The sequence below is a fragment of the Bos indicus genome, chromosome 25, assembly GCF_029378745.1.
Source record: "Bos indicus isolate NIAB-ARS_2022 breed Sahiwal x Tharparkar chromosome 25, NIAB-ARS_B.indTharparkar_mat_pri_1.0, whole genome shotgun sequence".
Lineage (NCBI taxonomy): Eukaryota > Metazoa > Chordata > Mammalia > Artiodactyla > Bovidae > Bos > Bos indicus.
In genome coordinates this window covers 22,809,184-22,823,437 of record NC_091784.1, presented here as the reverse complement: position 1 = coordinate 22,823,437, position 14,254 = coordinate 22,809,184, and the positions used below count along the sequence as shown (strand labels likewise).

The 14,254-nt window shown below is 40.9% G+C and overlaps 1 protein-coding gene across 3 annotated transcripts in view; it reads right to left on the bottom strand.

Annotated features, from left to right (window-relative positions):
- The window catches only part of PRKCB (protein kinase C beta), a 374,732-nt gene that overhangs the window by 115,947 nt on the left and 244,531 nt on the right, over nt 1-14,254 (bottom strand). For all 3 annotated transcript variants that reach the window (XM_019987893.2, XM_019987894.2, XM_019987895.2), the window contains one exon: nt 1,157-1,313. In XM_019987893.2, the coding sequence (XP_019843452.1) occupies nt 1,157-1,313 (157 nt within the window). The remainder of the gene's footprint in view (nt 1-1,156; nt 1,314-14,254) is intronic.

Sequence of the window (14,254 nt, the reverse complement as noted above, 5' to 3'; positions counted from 1 at the left end):
CCTACTGACACAGTCACTCTAAGAACTATGAATGCCAGTCCTGTAATTATGTGAGTGTTTGCACACATGCAGGTTGATAATGAGGTTGAGGAAATGTATGAAGGAAAGAGCCTTGCTGGGGCCAGTCTGGGGAAAATTGTTCTAGGGCATGTCCTTGATGGAGGCTGAGATGAGCCCCCAGTTTTGCTCTGAGAGGGGAAGGAGGAAACGGGGCACCACAAGAAGTCATGCTTTTGGCCCATGATCCCTGAAGTTGGAGGGCTTCCCTGGTGGCTCAGACAGTAAAGAATCTACCTGCAGTGCAGGAGACTAGGGTTCTATCCCTGGGTCAGGAAGATCCTCTGGAGAAGGGAATGGCTACCCACTCCAATATTCTTACCTAGGAAGTTCCATGGACAGAGGAACCTGGCAGGATACAATCCATGGGGTCACAAAGAGTTGGACACAACTGAGCAATTAACACATTCACTTTTCCCTGGAGTTGGACTGTCACTGAATCCCATCCTACCCTGTTCTTGTTGTGGGATACTGGCCTGTTCTTTAACCTCTTAAAGCCCCATTGGTAAAATGGGGATGAAATGACTAGTGAAGCCAGATCCCTTAATACAGTGCTTGTTATAAACAGCACATGCTCAGTAACTGTCGGCTGATGTATCTCATAATTGTTAGCTCAGATGCATCAAAAAGTGATGCCATGTTCTTGGAGCACTAGCCAGGGAAGACCCTGCATGGCAGCTAGCAAAGAGCTCCCAGCAGGTGGCTGGCGGCTGGCCCAGCATCAGCCACACACACAGCCCTAAGCAGGTCATCCCCACACCCTATGGGTTGCATTCTATGTTTGCTGAGACCCAGAGCAACTCCCACAATTTGGCTTCACCTAGCAACACATCACAGTATTTTCCACTCCCCCACATCAGAGACATTCTCAATACTGTATATGAAAAAAGCTCCAATTTTTACTTGGCTTGCAATGCAAAACTGCAGGTGGAGAGGAAGGAAAGAAGGAAGAAAGGAAGAGAGGAAGGGAGAAAGGGAGGGAGAGAAGGAGTCAGGGACAGAGGGAAGGAAAGACAGGCTGGTAAAGGACCTTCCCAATCTCAGGTGGTCCACAACCCAACCTTGCCACCCAGACTGGGATGCAGTAATTTTAACTTACAATCTAAATGTTTCGTTCCACTCAGGGTTGAGGGAGCACTTGATGGTCTTGGTCTTCTGCTTGCTCTCACTCTTGGGATCAGGAATCAGTTTCAGTTTCACGTAAGGATCTGACAAGCCATTAGGATCCATAGGTACAAGGTTTTTAGCATCTCTTACTAAAAACAGAAAGAAAATAAACAAACCAGTTTTAGCATTAATATCTATAAAGAAAGCTGAGTGCCAAAGAATTGATGCTTTTGAACTGTGGTGTTGGAGAAGACTCTTGAGAGTCCCTTGGACTGCAAGGAGATCCAACCAGTCCATCCTAAAGGAGATCGGTCGTAGGTGTTCATTAGAAGGACTGATGTTGAAGCTGAAACTCCAATACTTTGGCCACTTGATGTGAAGAGCTGACTCATTTGAAAAGACCCTGATGCTGGGAAAGATTGAGGGCAGGAGGAGAAGGGGATGACAGAGGATGAGATGGTTGGATGGCATCACTGACTCAATGGACATGGGTTTGGATAGACTCCAGCAGTTGGTGATGGACAGGGAAGCCTGGCGTGCTGTGGTTCATGGGGTTGCAGAGTCGGACACAACTGAGCAACTGAACTGAACTGAACCCCCAAAAGTTAAAGTGCCAACCAGTGATGGTTGTAGAACCTGTGAAAAGGTTTCCTGGCATCACATTTATTTAATGGGAATCTTCATTTATTAACACCAACAGCTAAGAGGCATACGAAGTGAGATAAACTGAAAAGATGTAGACTCAATGTTGGTTTAAAATTGATTTCTGACTTTCAAACTGCCCTTCCCCTAGATTAACCATAAATTTTTTTAGTTTATTTTCCAAAAGGCCTCCAAGAAAAATTAGTTTCTTCCAATTAGCTTAATCCTTTCTAGGATCCTACATATTGTACTTCATTTATGGTTGAATAGAAGACTCTTGAGAGTCCCTTGGACTGCAAGAAGATCCAACCAATCCATCCTAAAGGAAATCAGTCCTGGGTGGTCATTGGAAGGACTGATGTTGAAGCTGAAACTCCAGTATTTTGGCCACCTAATGCGAAGAGCTGACTCGTTTGAAAAGATCCTGATGCTGAGAAAGATTGAGGGCAGGAGGAGAAGGGGACGACAGAGGATAAGATGGTTGGATGGCATCACTGACACAATGGACATGAGTTTGAGTGAACTCCGGGAGTTGGTGATGGACAGGGAGACCTGGCGTGCTGCGGTTCATGGGGTCGCAGAGAGTTGGACACAACTGAGCAACTGAACTGAACTGAATATCTGCTTGCATGAATATATCAAATTTTGTTTATCCATTCATCAGCTGATCAACTTTTGACTATTGTAAAAGGTGCTGCTATGAACATGTGTATACTCTGACATAAAAATTTACATATTCTATGATTCCATTTACATGAAACATCCAGAACAGGTAAATCCAAAGAGACAGCAGACTAGCAGCTGCCAGGAGTTGGTGGTAGGTGGAATGGGAGTTACTACCTAATGGTTATGGGGTTTCCTTTAAGGGTGACAAAAATTCCTTGGAACTAGATAGAAACGATGGTTGCCCAAAACTGTTAATTCGGTAAATGCCACTAAGCTATACACTTAAAAATGGTTAATGGTGCATTTTATCTGAATTCAAAAAGAAAACCAGGCAACTGATATGAACATGCAGTACAGCACAGGGAACTCTACTTAATGCACCATGGTGACCTAAATAAGAGGGGAATCCAAGAGGGAGGGGTATGTGTATATGTATAGCTGATTCATTTTGCTATGCAGTAGAAGCTACCACAATATCATAAAGCAACTACACTCCAATAAAAGGTAATTAATAAAAAAGTAAAAGCTATTAATAAAAGAGAAAGAATTGCCCTCTAAACCAAAATGACCTATTTATCCAGGCAGCACCCATTAACCAGCGCCTAGACAGCCCAGGGTGAGAGGGCTGGAAAAACAGCAGCATTACAGCTAGGCTCCATCTGTGCCCAAGAACACCCTGGGTAAAGGAGGTTTAGCAGGGAAAGGAAGAAGAAGGTCAACAGTCTGGGATGCAACTGAGAATAAGAAGGATGAGGCAGCATAAGACATCAGTCTGGAGAAATGGGAAGAAGTTAATTAGGAGTCAGTTCAAAAACCAGTAACATAGATGGCCAAGGGAAGGCGATAAGAAAATGAAAACTGTCTAGATCTTGAGGATACAGTGCCAACCACCTCATTTATGATAGGAAAACCCAAAGTAATATATTGATATTAGCAGACTGAATCAAACTATCTGCTAAAAGGCTAACAAACAGTGACTCTTACCAGAATGCAAAGATGGCTCAACCTCAGAAATCTATTATTAAAATATTCATCATAATTATAGGTCAAAGGAGAAAACTATAGGATCATTGCAATTAGCTAGAAATAACAGGAAATCTCCACAGGACAAAGGACATCTGAAATAATAGCACCAAAGTTAATGGTAAATGCAATCTCATTAAAGTCAAGAATATGACAAAGATACCCCTTACCACCACCATCATTCCGTATTTGTTCTAAGTGCTTCATAAGTGCAACAAGTTATCAGAAAAGTAAAGAATAAAGCATCCCCATCACTCCCTGCAACCTCTGCTTCCACCTCATCACAGTCACCTCCTTCCTGGTGTTCATCATCCAGAAGTTACACTACTTTTTTAACTCAGCTTCATGTATCCCACAAGCTATGCTACTTCCCCTTTTCCTGTTCATTAACTCTAGTACCCCACTGCTACAAATCTTTCATCACCAATCAACCTATTGAGCCCAATATAAAATTTTCTCTTTCTCCTCATTCCCTCTCGTCTTTACTCCCTTCACCCCCAGCTTAAAGTTTTGGAGGCATTATATTCACTCTTGAAAATTACTCTCAACTCCCTTGCTCCTCTTTCCTTTCATTTTATCTGACAACTAACCACTGCTTGGGATGGAGTGGTGGGGGGCTGACTTGCCTAAGACCATATAGCTAGTGAAGGGCTGAGACTGAATAAAGGGAATGAAGAAAGGGCTGAGTGGACTGTCAGAGGAGTGACAAGGGACCCCAGGAGGCACGCTATAACTTATTCTGCACTGACACCATTCTCTACTCTAGCACATGGCCCCTTCTTCCACTTATCCACAGGCTGAATTCCTATTCCATGTCATCTTGCAAGTTGTATCTCATTTTTGTACCAAAAGTAAGAATTTTATCTCTTTGATTTGGTTAAGTTCAATAAGCAGGTCCCTAATGTGTTCGGCATTCTGCTAAGTACTATGGACAGGGGTGCCAACATAATGTTGATCTCGCCTTCAATATCTTATGTTGACCCCCTATTCCCAGTGCCTAGCAGAATAAAACCAAGTTATTCAAAGCAATTTTGGGATCACGAATAGTCGAACATGACTTGGCGACTCAGCAACAACAACAGATTCAAAGTAGAGTTGATTTCTAAGGAGACAGTAGTCAGGTCATATAGTATAGTGGATACAGGGCTATGAGAATCCAGGGTCTGCATTTTGCCTAGCAGTTATTTCACATTTTTGAATCTCAAATTCTTGATCAGTAAAATGGAAAGAACATACCTCACTGGGCTGTTAAAAGGGTGAAATCAGATAAAGAATATACATTGTTAACACCTAGAGAAATAGTCAATAAATGCTAGCTATATTATTGCTTTCACTTTCATGTTATTGCTATTTCATTGTTATTACAATTAATATTCAGTGCCCTCTTTTTACTACATTGGTTTGTTTTTATTATGAAGACGTAATCATTTCCAAATTTTTTCTTGAGAATAAAGCATCTGACTTTTCCATTTGAACCCTTCCAAAGGAATGCTTCTCAGCCCTTAGTGTGGACAAGGGTCACCCAGATGACCAGTGAGATGCATATTCCTATGACCCACTCCCGCAGATAAGATTCTGATTCATTAAGTCTGGAGTGACACCTGCTCATCTGTTTCTCTAAGTTCCCAAGTGATGCTGATACTGCTGGTCCATAGAGCACACATTAGGTAAAACTTTCCTAGATGATATAATTTCTTAATATGCCCGTACACTTTCCCCATGGACTACATACAATCTCCAACTGTTCCTTTCTCTCATTCACTGAGCCTTCCAAGGAAAACAGCATGTGCAAGTTTCCAGGCTTGGATCTTGGAATGACACATCCATCACCCTCGTGAGCTGCATAAAAACATGATTTGAGAGGCTCTGAAGTGCCAGAAACTTGTCTGTCTGGTTGATTGGCAACACATATGCAAGTGAAAACAGCTTGTCTTTCTTCAAAGACCACACGCCCTCCCCTGTCTTATAAACTGACAGCACAGGACAATCACCAGAACATTCTTCTATTGTAAGTATGCACCTCACAGCTCCTTCAGAGTACTCTTTGTAGGACAAGTATTCTTGAGCCAATCTCATAACTAATGGTTTAAGAATGACCTCTCCCTGGCCGTCTACTTCCCCTAACTTTCCAAGCCTAACTGAGGCATGACTCCATCTTTCCCCCAACTCTTACAGATAGACCCTTTCTTCTACTTCTGTTCCTTTTGGGTCTATCCTCTCCCAAAGGGGCCAAAAATTTCTATGAAAAGGAACAAAGTGGAATTGATTCTGGGACTGTTGGTATTCACATCTCCAAGTGCTCTGGCTACTAAAGTCACTGTATCGTGAGCAGCTGAAAGTAGCTTCAGGCTAAGATCCAAAGGCCTGTCCCTCCTGAAGCTTTTCAAAGTAGAGTCATGTTTCCCAGCAGCAAGAGAGCTGTATATGTATTGAGACAGCAAATCTCTCTAGACCACACTTGGCAAGACTGACTTTGATTTTTCTTGATAAATGTTTCTTTACTATCTCTGTTGAAATTCAGCCAGCCCAGATGGTACAAAATGCTTCACACAAAGCAGAAATAGCAACTGTCCCCCCTGGTGGAAGCTTGCTAAGTTCACAGAAAAGTGTCCCAGTCAAGAGAACATTGCTTGCCTTGGGAGTGAAGCTGGTTGGGGGGTAAGATCTGGCTGTTTCCATCAAAGGCCTTCAGAGCAAACAAGGCCTCTGCATTCTGGTGTGATTACCTAATACAGTGCTGAATCCATAAAAGATAGCTCTACTGTTAACTATCTTCCTAAGGATTGCTCTTCAATAAGAACTTTCCTATTTTTTTTAATAAGTATTGGAAAGTCTGAATAACTGTGTTGCTTTAAAGTCATCATAATATACTATGTGAAGCAGAAGCTTCTCTGTATTAAGAACTTCTCCTTTTGAAGGTACTTTCTTCAACGTCATGAGTCCTTATTTGTCCTCACTATAAATGTCCTTAGAACAGTCATCCAAAGCAATCCCCACTAGCATTCAGTTATGTTTGAGGATGTTTGCAGAGATAAAAAGCAGGAAATGCAAATTGATACAGCCACTACGGAGAACAGTTTGAAGGTTCCTTAAAAAATTAAAAATAGAATTATCATATGACCCAGAAATCCCACTACTGGGCATATACCCTGAAAAAAAAAACAAAATTAAAAAAAAAAACACATGCACCCCAGTGTTCACTGCAGCACTATTTAAAATAGCCAGGTCATGGAAGAAACCTAAATGTCTATCAACCAATGAATGGATAAAGAAGATGCGGTACATATATACAGCAAAATTTAATCAGTCATAAAAAAGAACAAACTTGGATCATTTGTAGAGATGTGGATATACCTACAGATTGTTACACAGAGTGAAGCAAGTCAGAAAGAGAAAAATCAATGTTGTATATTAACGCATTTTATCTACGTGGAATCTAAGAAAATGGTACAGATGAACCTGTTTTCAAGGCAGAAACAGAGACACAGACATAGAGAACAAATGTATGGACACGAAAGGGGGAAAGGCAGGGTGGGATGAATTGCGAGACTGGGATTGACATATATACACTATTACGTACAAAGTAGATAACTAATGAGAACCTACTGTAGAGCACAGGGAACTCTACTTAATGCTCTGTGGTGACCTAAATGGGAAGGAAATCCAAAAAGAGGGGATATATATGTACATGGATATTTGGTTCACTTCGCTGTACAGCAGAAACTAACACAACATGGTAAAGCAACTATATTTCAATTAAAAAAAATAGGAAATAACGTGAATGCTCATCAACAGGGGAAGGGGTAAATAATCCAGAGCATGTTCACACAGTGAAATATTATGTATGGCTCTATAACACTGGGCTATCTACATGTGCTAACATGTTAAACCAGCAAAATGAAGATTGGCTATTACAATGTAATACTTCTTTGTTTAAAAAAAAAAGTCAGTGGTTTCAACTGAAGATCGACATCAGTGGTTCAGCTGATGAAATTTGGATTGAGACTATGAATTAAATGATAGCACTGGGCCAATATTAGGTTTCCAGAGTTGAATAACTGTACATATGCACGAGAATGTCCGTGTCCTTAGAAAATATATACTAAATTATCTAGGAAAAAATGGGGACCACGATTCCAACTCATTCTCAGATGGCTCACAAAAACATATACACGCATATTAAAATATTTAATAGAGAGAATGATGAACAAATGAAACAAAATGTGAACAAATGGTAAATCAGGTAAAGAGAATACAGAAATCCTCGTACTGTTCTTGAAACTTTTCTATAATTTTGGGACTGTGTTTAAACAAACAAGGCCCTCCAAATCTTTGAGACAAGTATAATAAATTTTCTATAAGGTCACATGTGAATGCAAATATATAGAAAAAAGTCTAGAAGGATAAATCCAAAAGTGGCTTGAAGAAAGGGCTACATCTGTGGAAGAGGTAAAGGCACCTGGTTCGTGGGCAAAAGAAACTTAAGCCTTAATTGTCATTTTCTGAAATTATTACAAAGAGAATGCATTCTTATATTAACTGCGTTATTAAAACTTAATTTAAAAAATCAATTCAGTTGTGGTCCATTTACCGCCGCCAAGAACTCATTGTTTTGGCCTTCAAAGACCCCCATTCTGTTCCCCAAAGACTTTTTAGAGCAACCGAGTCTGCAAAGATCCTGGTCTGAATGGCTGGGCCCTAGGTGAACAGACCCAGGATGGCCTTACTGAGACCAGCTGGACACCCGTGGCACACACGCCAGGACCAAAGCAGGACTGAAGTAAAGAGACTGATCAGGTGAAAACTTTCAGAGCCATCCACCCATTTTGGCTCTCCTGCTCTGCACCCACCTCCTTCTCTTTCAGTGATCTGATGGATGACAGTTTACTGGGCCTTCAGTTAATCCCAAGTTCCTCCCCACTGCCCCGTCACACTTCCTTAAGCCGAAACTTCTTCAGCTGTCTACTCCTAGATCTGCATTTTGTTGATAATAAGTCCACTTATTATGGGCTTCCTGAGTGGCTCAGTGGTAAAGATTCTGCCTGCTACACAGGAGACTTGGGTGCAATTACTGGGTCAACAAGATCCCCTGGAGGAGGGCATGGCAGTCCACTCCAGTATTCTTGCTGGGAAAACTCCTGTGGACAGAGGAGGCTGGCGGGCTAGTCATGGGGTTGCAAAGAGTCAGACATGACTGAAGCGACCGAGCAGCTGCAGCATTCACTCATTGCTTCTTCTAATCCCAAGCTTCTCTGATGCTATAGTTTTTGTGAGCCCTGGATCCATCAGCATCTCCTTCCATCATCTTAACTGGCCATCCCTGGCCTCATCTGATGGACTCTGATTACAAAGTAAGCAAGCCTAGGGTCTCTGGGTAGCCCACATGCAGGAGCTAAGACATCTCAAGTGCATCATGGCCAAAGGCTCTGAGAACAGCTGGCTTCCTGTCACTGCTGGCAGCGGCAGAGTCATCACACATCGAATCATCTGTGTTGAGACAGACTTCCAGCTGGGACCATCACAGTATCTGTCTGGAAGGGAGCCTGTCAAGCCAAGGCAAGTGAAACAATGATGGGGAGCTAATGCAGGTAAGCCGGGAACTAAGATAGCAACAGTTAGACTTCAGAGTCACACACACCTGGGTCTAAGTTCTGCCTCTGCCTTTGACTCTCACTAACTGGGTACCTTTAGTCAGAAGACTCCTCTGAGGACTTCCCTGGTGGTCCAGTGGTTAAGAATCCATCTTCCAATGCAGGAGACGCAGGTTTAATCCCTGGTCCGGGAAGATTTCACATGCCACGGAGCAACATGTACCATGCCAAAGTACCGCAGCTACTGAGCCTGCGTGCAGTTACTGAAGCCTGCCTTAGAGCCGGTGCTCTGAAACAAAAGAGGCTACTGCAGTCAGAAGCCTGTGCACAGCAACAAATACCCAATGCAGCCAAAATAATAAATAAATAAAAGACTTCGCTGAGTTTCCCTGTCTCTGAAATGCTGATAAAGTCGCATACAACTCAAAAGGATGTCTGATAATTATAGGACTGCCATCCATGCCAGTTTACCAAGAACAACCTCAGTCTCTATCTGTTGTTCTTTTACTCTCAAGAGAGTCTAGTTCGGACAATAAATTACATGGTTCCTCTAATTACAGAGGATAATGGTGTTGAAGTATAGTGAAAAGCACATGGCAGAGTCTCAACTAATGTTGATTTCCTGTCTCCTTTGAGAGAATTTAGATCAAATTACATAACTATTAAGATCAATTTCAAGGCTAAAAGAGTATCTCTCCAAAGTGATTTTCATATAAATGAACCTGGAGGAGGTAGTCAAAGAATGATGTTCTGATGCCAACTGTGATAAAGCCCTCCCTTCTTCTTACATTATAGCTTCCTCTCCATTCCAGTTCAGCCACCTGGAGTCTCACCTGGAATGAATGGTTCTTCCTCTGAACTCCCCAATAACCTTTTATCTTTTTAATCCTCTGCTCCCTTTACACCATTTTTTTTTTAAAAATACATATCAAACCCTTTGATCCCTGAACTCTTTCCTTTCTTCTGGGCCATCAGTGAGCTGCTGTGATGTTACTTTTCTTCCTAACCCTGCCAATATGGAAAGCTCCTCCAAGCACTTCTGGCCATGGGCTTTAATATTGTGTCTTTTGAACAACATCCTGTCTGCATACCTCTGACTGTCAGTGATACACGGCTTCGAGAGAGCACCAGAGAAAAGAATAATACATGGAGAGCTTGATGCATGACACACCCATGACCTCCAACAACCGCCTGGCCCTCCACACCACCTGTCACCCTACTGGGCATGCCTAGCCAACCCTTCCCTTTCCCGACAGAAACAATCTCAGGAGTTCATCATTTTAAGGCTCCTGTCTGATTCCTGTTCCATCTGGTTCGCACAATGATCTTCTGTATTATGTCTGTGGCATGGATTTCTAGTTCTATCACGTTTTCATCAGAAGATGTAGGCTGAGCCATTTCTGGGGCATTTTGTGAAGAGGTCTGCTTTGCAAGTTAACATATCATCAATTTTGTGCATACTAGGGAAAAGGCGAGTCTCTTAAGGAAGAGTTTAGGCTTCAAGAGAGAAGTATTTGGCACGAGCTTTAAGAATATTATTTAAGTAATCTATACTCATATTTTTTTACCTGTTTTATCTGTCAAAGACGGACACAATATGTTTTAAAACCATCCCTCAATGGCATTTCTATAAATTCCTCATTTCATTTCTAGCAGTTTTTGCTTTTATGTATTTGACCCTGTGTTACCTGAGGCACGTGACTATTTTTTTAATCTTGGATTTTATGTTTCATTCTTTTAAAAATTCTTTTTTGTACTGTTTACTACTTGCTTGTCTTGAGCTCTGCTCTCAAAATAGGTGCTTTTCCATTTGCCCTGGTTGTTTCTGCAGGAACACCTGATTCCATTTACCTGTGGATCCATGCTGTTTATCCTCCACACCTTTTTTTTCCCCCATAACTATAGTCATCTTTTTGTTCCTTTCCCCTGCCACCTGGGAGTATTCCTTAAGCCTATTTCCATATGACTGATTATATTTTCTGCAGTAAGCACTCCTCTGTTAACTGTTTCTATGCATTTTAATTTAAATTATTTTTTATTATCACAATATGATATCCTTCTTGCTTACGCCTTCCCCTTAGCTAGTTCCTCTTTCATCTCATGCCTACTGCCTTATCCTTCTGCCCTCCCCCACTCTCAGTCTCTCTCTCTTTCTCTCTCCCTCCGACCCTCTTTTCCTCTCCTTGTCTTTTGTGTGTGTGTGTGAAAGTTTTGTGTTTTTTTTTAATAATTATTTATTTTTGCCTGTGCTGGGTCTTTGTTGCCGTGTGGGCTTTTCTCAAGTTGTGGGGAGCAGGAGCTCCAGTTGTGGGGCATGGGCTTCTCATTGCAGTGGCATCTCTTGTTGGGGATCACGGGCTCCAGAGCTTGCCCGTTGCAGCAGCTGCGGTACGCGGGCTCTAGAGCGCAGACTCGGAAGTCATGGCGCACGGGCTTAGTTGCTCTGCAGCGTGCGGGGTCCTCCTACACCAGCGATGATACCCGTGTCTCCCGCATTAGCAGGTGGATTCTTCACCACTTAGCTACTTGGGAAGCCCTCCTTTTCCTGTCTTTTTTATCTGTTTATTTTCTGTCTATGGCATTTAATTATTTAATCAGCATACAGTAATACTGACTTTTTGTGTATACTTTCGTGAATTTTAACATATGTATAGAATCATGTAACCACCATCCTACCAGGACATAGGACAGTTCAATCACTCCAGAAAAATCCTGTGAGCTGCTGCTTCATAGTTACAACCCACCCGCTACCCTCAGCCCCTAGCAATCGATGCTCCATTTCTCATTTACTATAGTTTTATCTTTTGAAGAATGACACATCTTCCATATAAATGTAGCATCAGACAGGATGAAACCTTTTGAGATTGGCTTCTCTAACTCAGCAAAGTGCCTTTGAGAGGCAGCCAGGTTGTGCATATGAATAGTTTTTAATCATTTCTTTCCATTGATGAGGAATATTCCACTGTATGGATGAACCACAGTTCATTTATCCATTCACCTGTTCAAGGGCATTTGAGCGGTCTCTAGTTTTTGGTCATTATGAATAGAGCTGCTACAAATATTCAAATGTGAACATGAAATTTCATTTCTCTAGGGTAAATTCCTAGGAGTTAGATCATTAAAGCATATGGTAAGTGTGTATATACATACATTCGTGTGTGTATATATATATGTATATACACACACATACACATATAGGTGTTATATATATATATGTATAAATATATACCAAAAGGTTTTCCAAAGAGACTGTACCATTTTGCATTCCTGCTAGCAATAAATAAAAGTTTCTCTCACCTTGCATCCTTTCCAGCACACTGTATTCACAGTATTTATTATTGTTTTTTTAATAATTTTATTTATTTATTTTTGGTTGTGCTGGATCTTCGTTGCTGCCTGGGCTTGCTCTTGCTGTGGCGAGCAGGAGTTCCTCTATCATTGCGGTGCATGGGCTGTTCACTGTGGTGGCTTCTCTTGTTGCAGAGCACGGGCTGTAGGGCACACGGGCTTCAGCAGCTGTGGCATGTGGGCTCAGTCATTGCAGCTGCTGGGTTCTAGAACACAGGCTCAATAGCTGTGGCACACAGGTTTCATTTCTCTGTGGCATGTGGAATCTTCTTGGACCAGGTATCAAACCTGTGTCTCCTGCACTGGCAGGCAGATTCTTTACCACTGAGCCACCAGGGAAGCTCTGTCGTTATTATCTTAGCCATTCTAATAGGTATATAGTGGTATCTCACTGTAGCTTTAATTTGCATTTCCCTGATTTCCAGTGACACTGAGCCTCTTCTTGTGAGTGAACCTGCCATCCTTACACCATCTTTGGTGGTGTTTTGGCCCATCTTTTTCATGGAGTTGCTTGCACACTTACGACTCTGAGAGTTCTCTACTCTGGATCCAGGTCTTTTTTCAGATATGTGCTTTGCAAATATGTTCTTCCAGTTTGTAGCTTGTCTTTTCATTATGTAACAGTGCCTTTTGCAAAGCAAAAGTGTTTTTTTATTTTAATGAGGTCCAGTTAATTATTTTTTCTTTCATGAGTCATGTTTTTAGTGTCATGTTTGAGAACTCTTTGTTTAACTCCAGGTCATAAAATTTTTTTCTCCTATGTTTTCCATTTCTATGCCTTTAAATTTAACATTTAGATCTATAATCCATTTTGTTTTAGTTCTTCAATAAGTTTATGAACAGAAGTTGAGGTTCATTTTGTTTGCATATGAATGCCAGTCATTCCAACATCATTTGTTGAAAGACTGGGTAGTCTTTCCATTTCTTTGTTTTTATATCTTTAAAAAAAAAAAACAACCAATGGGCTGTATTTGTATGGGTATACATCTGGACTCTCTCTTCTGATCCAGTTATTTATGTATTTATTATCCCTTTGCCAAAATTACACTGCCTGATAACTGAAGCTTTGTCTTAGGTCTGAAAATTGAGTACTGTGATTCTGCCAACTTTATTCTTCATCTTAAAAACTGTGTTGGCATTCTAGTTCTTTGGCCTTTTCATTAAATTTTAGAATCCCTTTGTCCATATCAATAAAAAAACTCCTGCTGAGATTTTGATTGGAAATTTATTAAGTCTACAGATCAATCTGAAAAACTGAAGACTTTACTATATCCTGGGTCTTCCAATCCATAAACAAGGCATGTCTCTTCATTTATTTAAGTATTCTTTGATTTCTTGCAGTGTTTTATAACTTTCAGCATACGGATTCTAGACATATTTTATTAGATTTATAACAAAATATTACATTTGTTTTGAAGTTATTACAAACGGTATTTTAAAAACTTTAGTTTCTGTTGATATATGAAAATACAATTGATTTTTGTGTGTTGACCTTATATCTTTTACTAGTTCTTGGAGGTTTTTTGGCAGATTCTTTTGGATTTTCTACATAGACAATCATGTTTTCCATGTATAGAGACTTTTTTTTTCCTTTCCAATTTGCATTTCTCAATCTGTTTTTCCAATTTTTTGTTTCTTTTTATCATCTTATTGCACTGACTAGATCTTCCAGTATGATGCTGAATAGACTGGGTAAAGGTGGATGTCCTTGTCTTGTTTCATAGCTTATCAGGAAAGCACGCTGTTTTTCATTACTAAGTATACTGCAGATTTTTCTCTAGATGTCCTTTAACACCTCAGGAAAGTTCCTTTCTATTTCT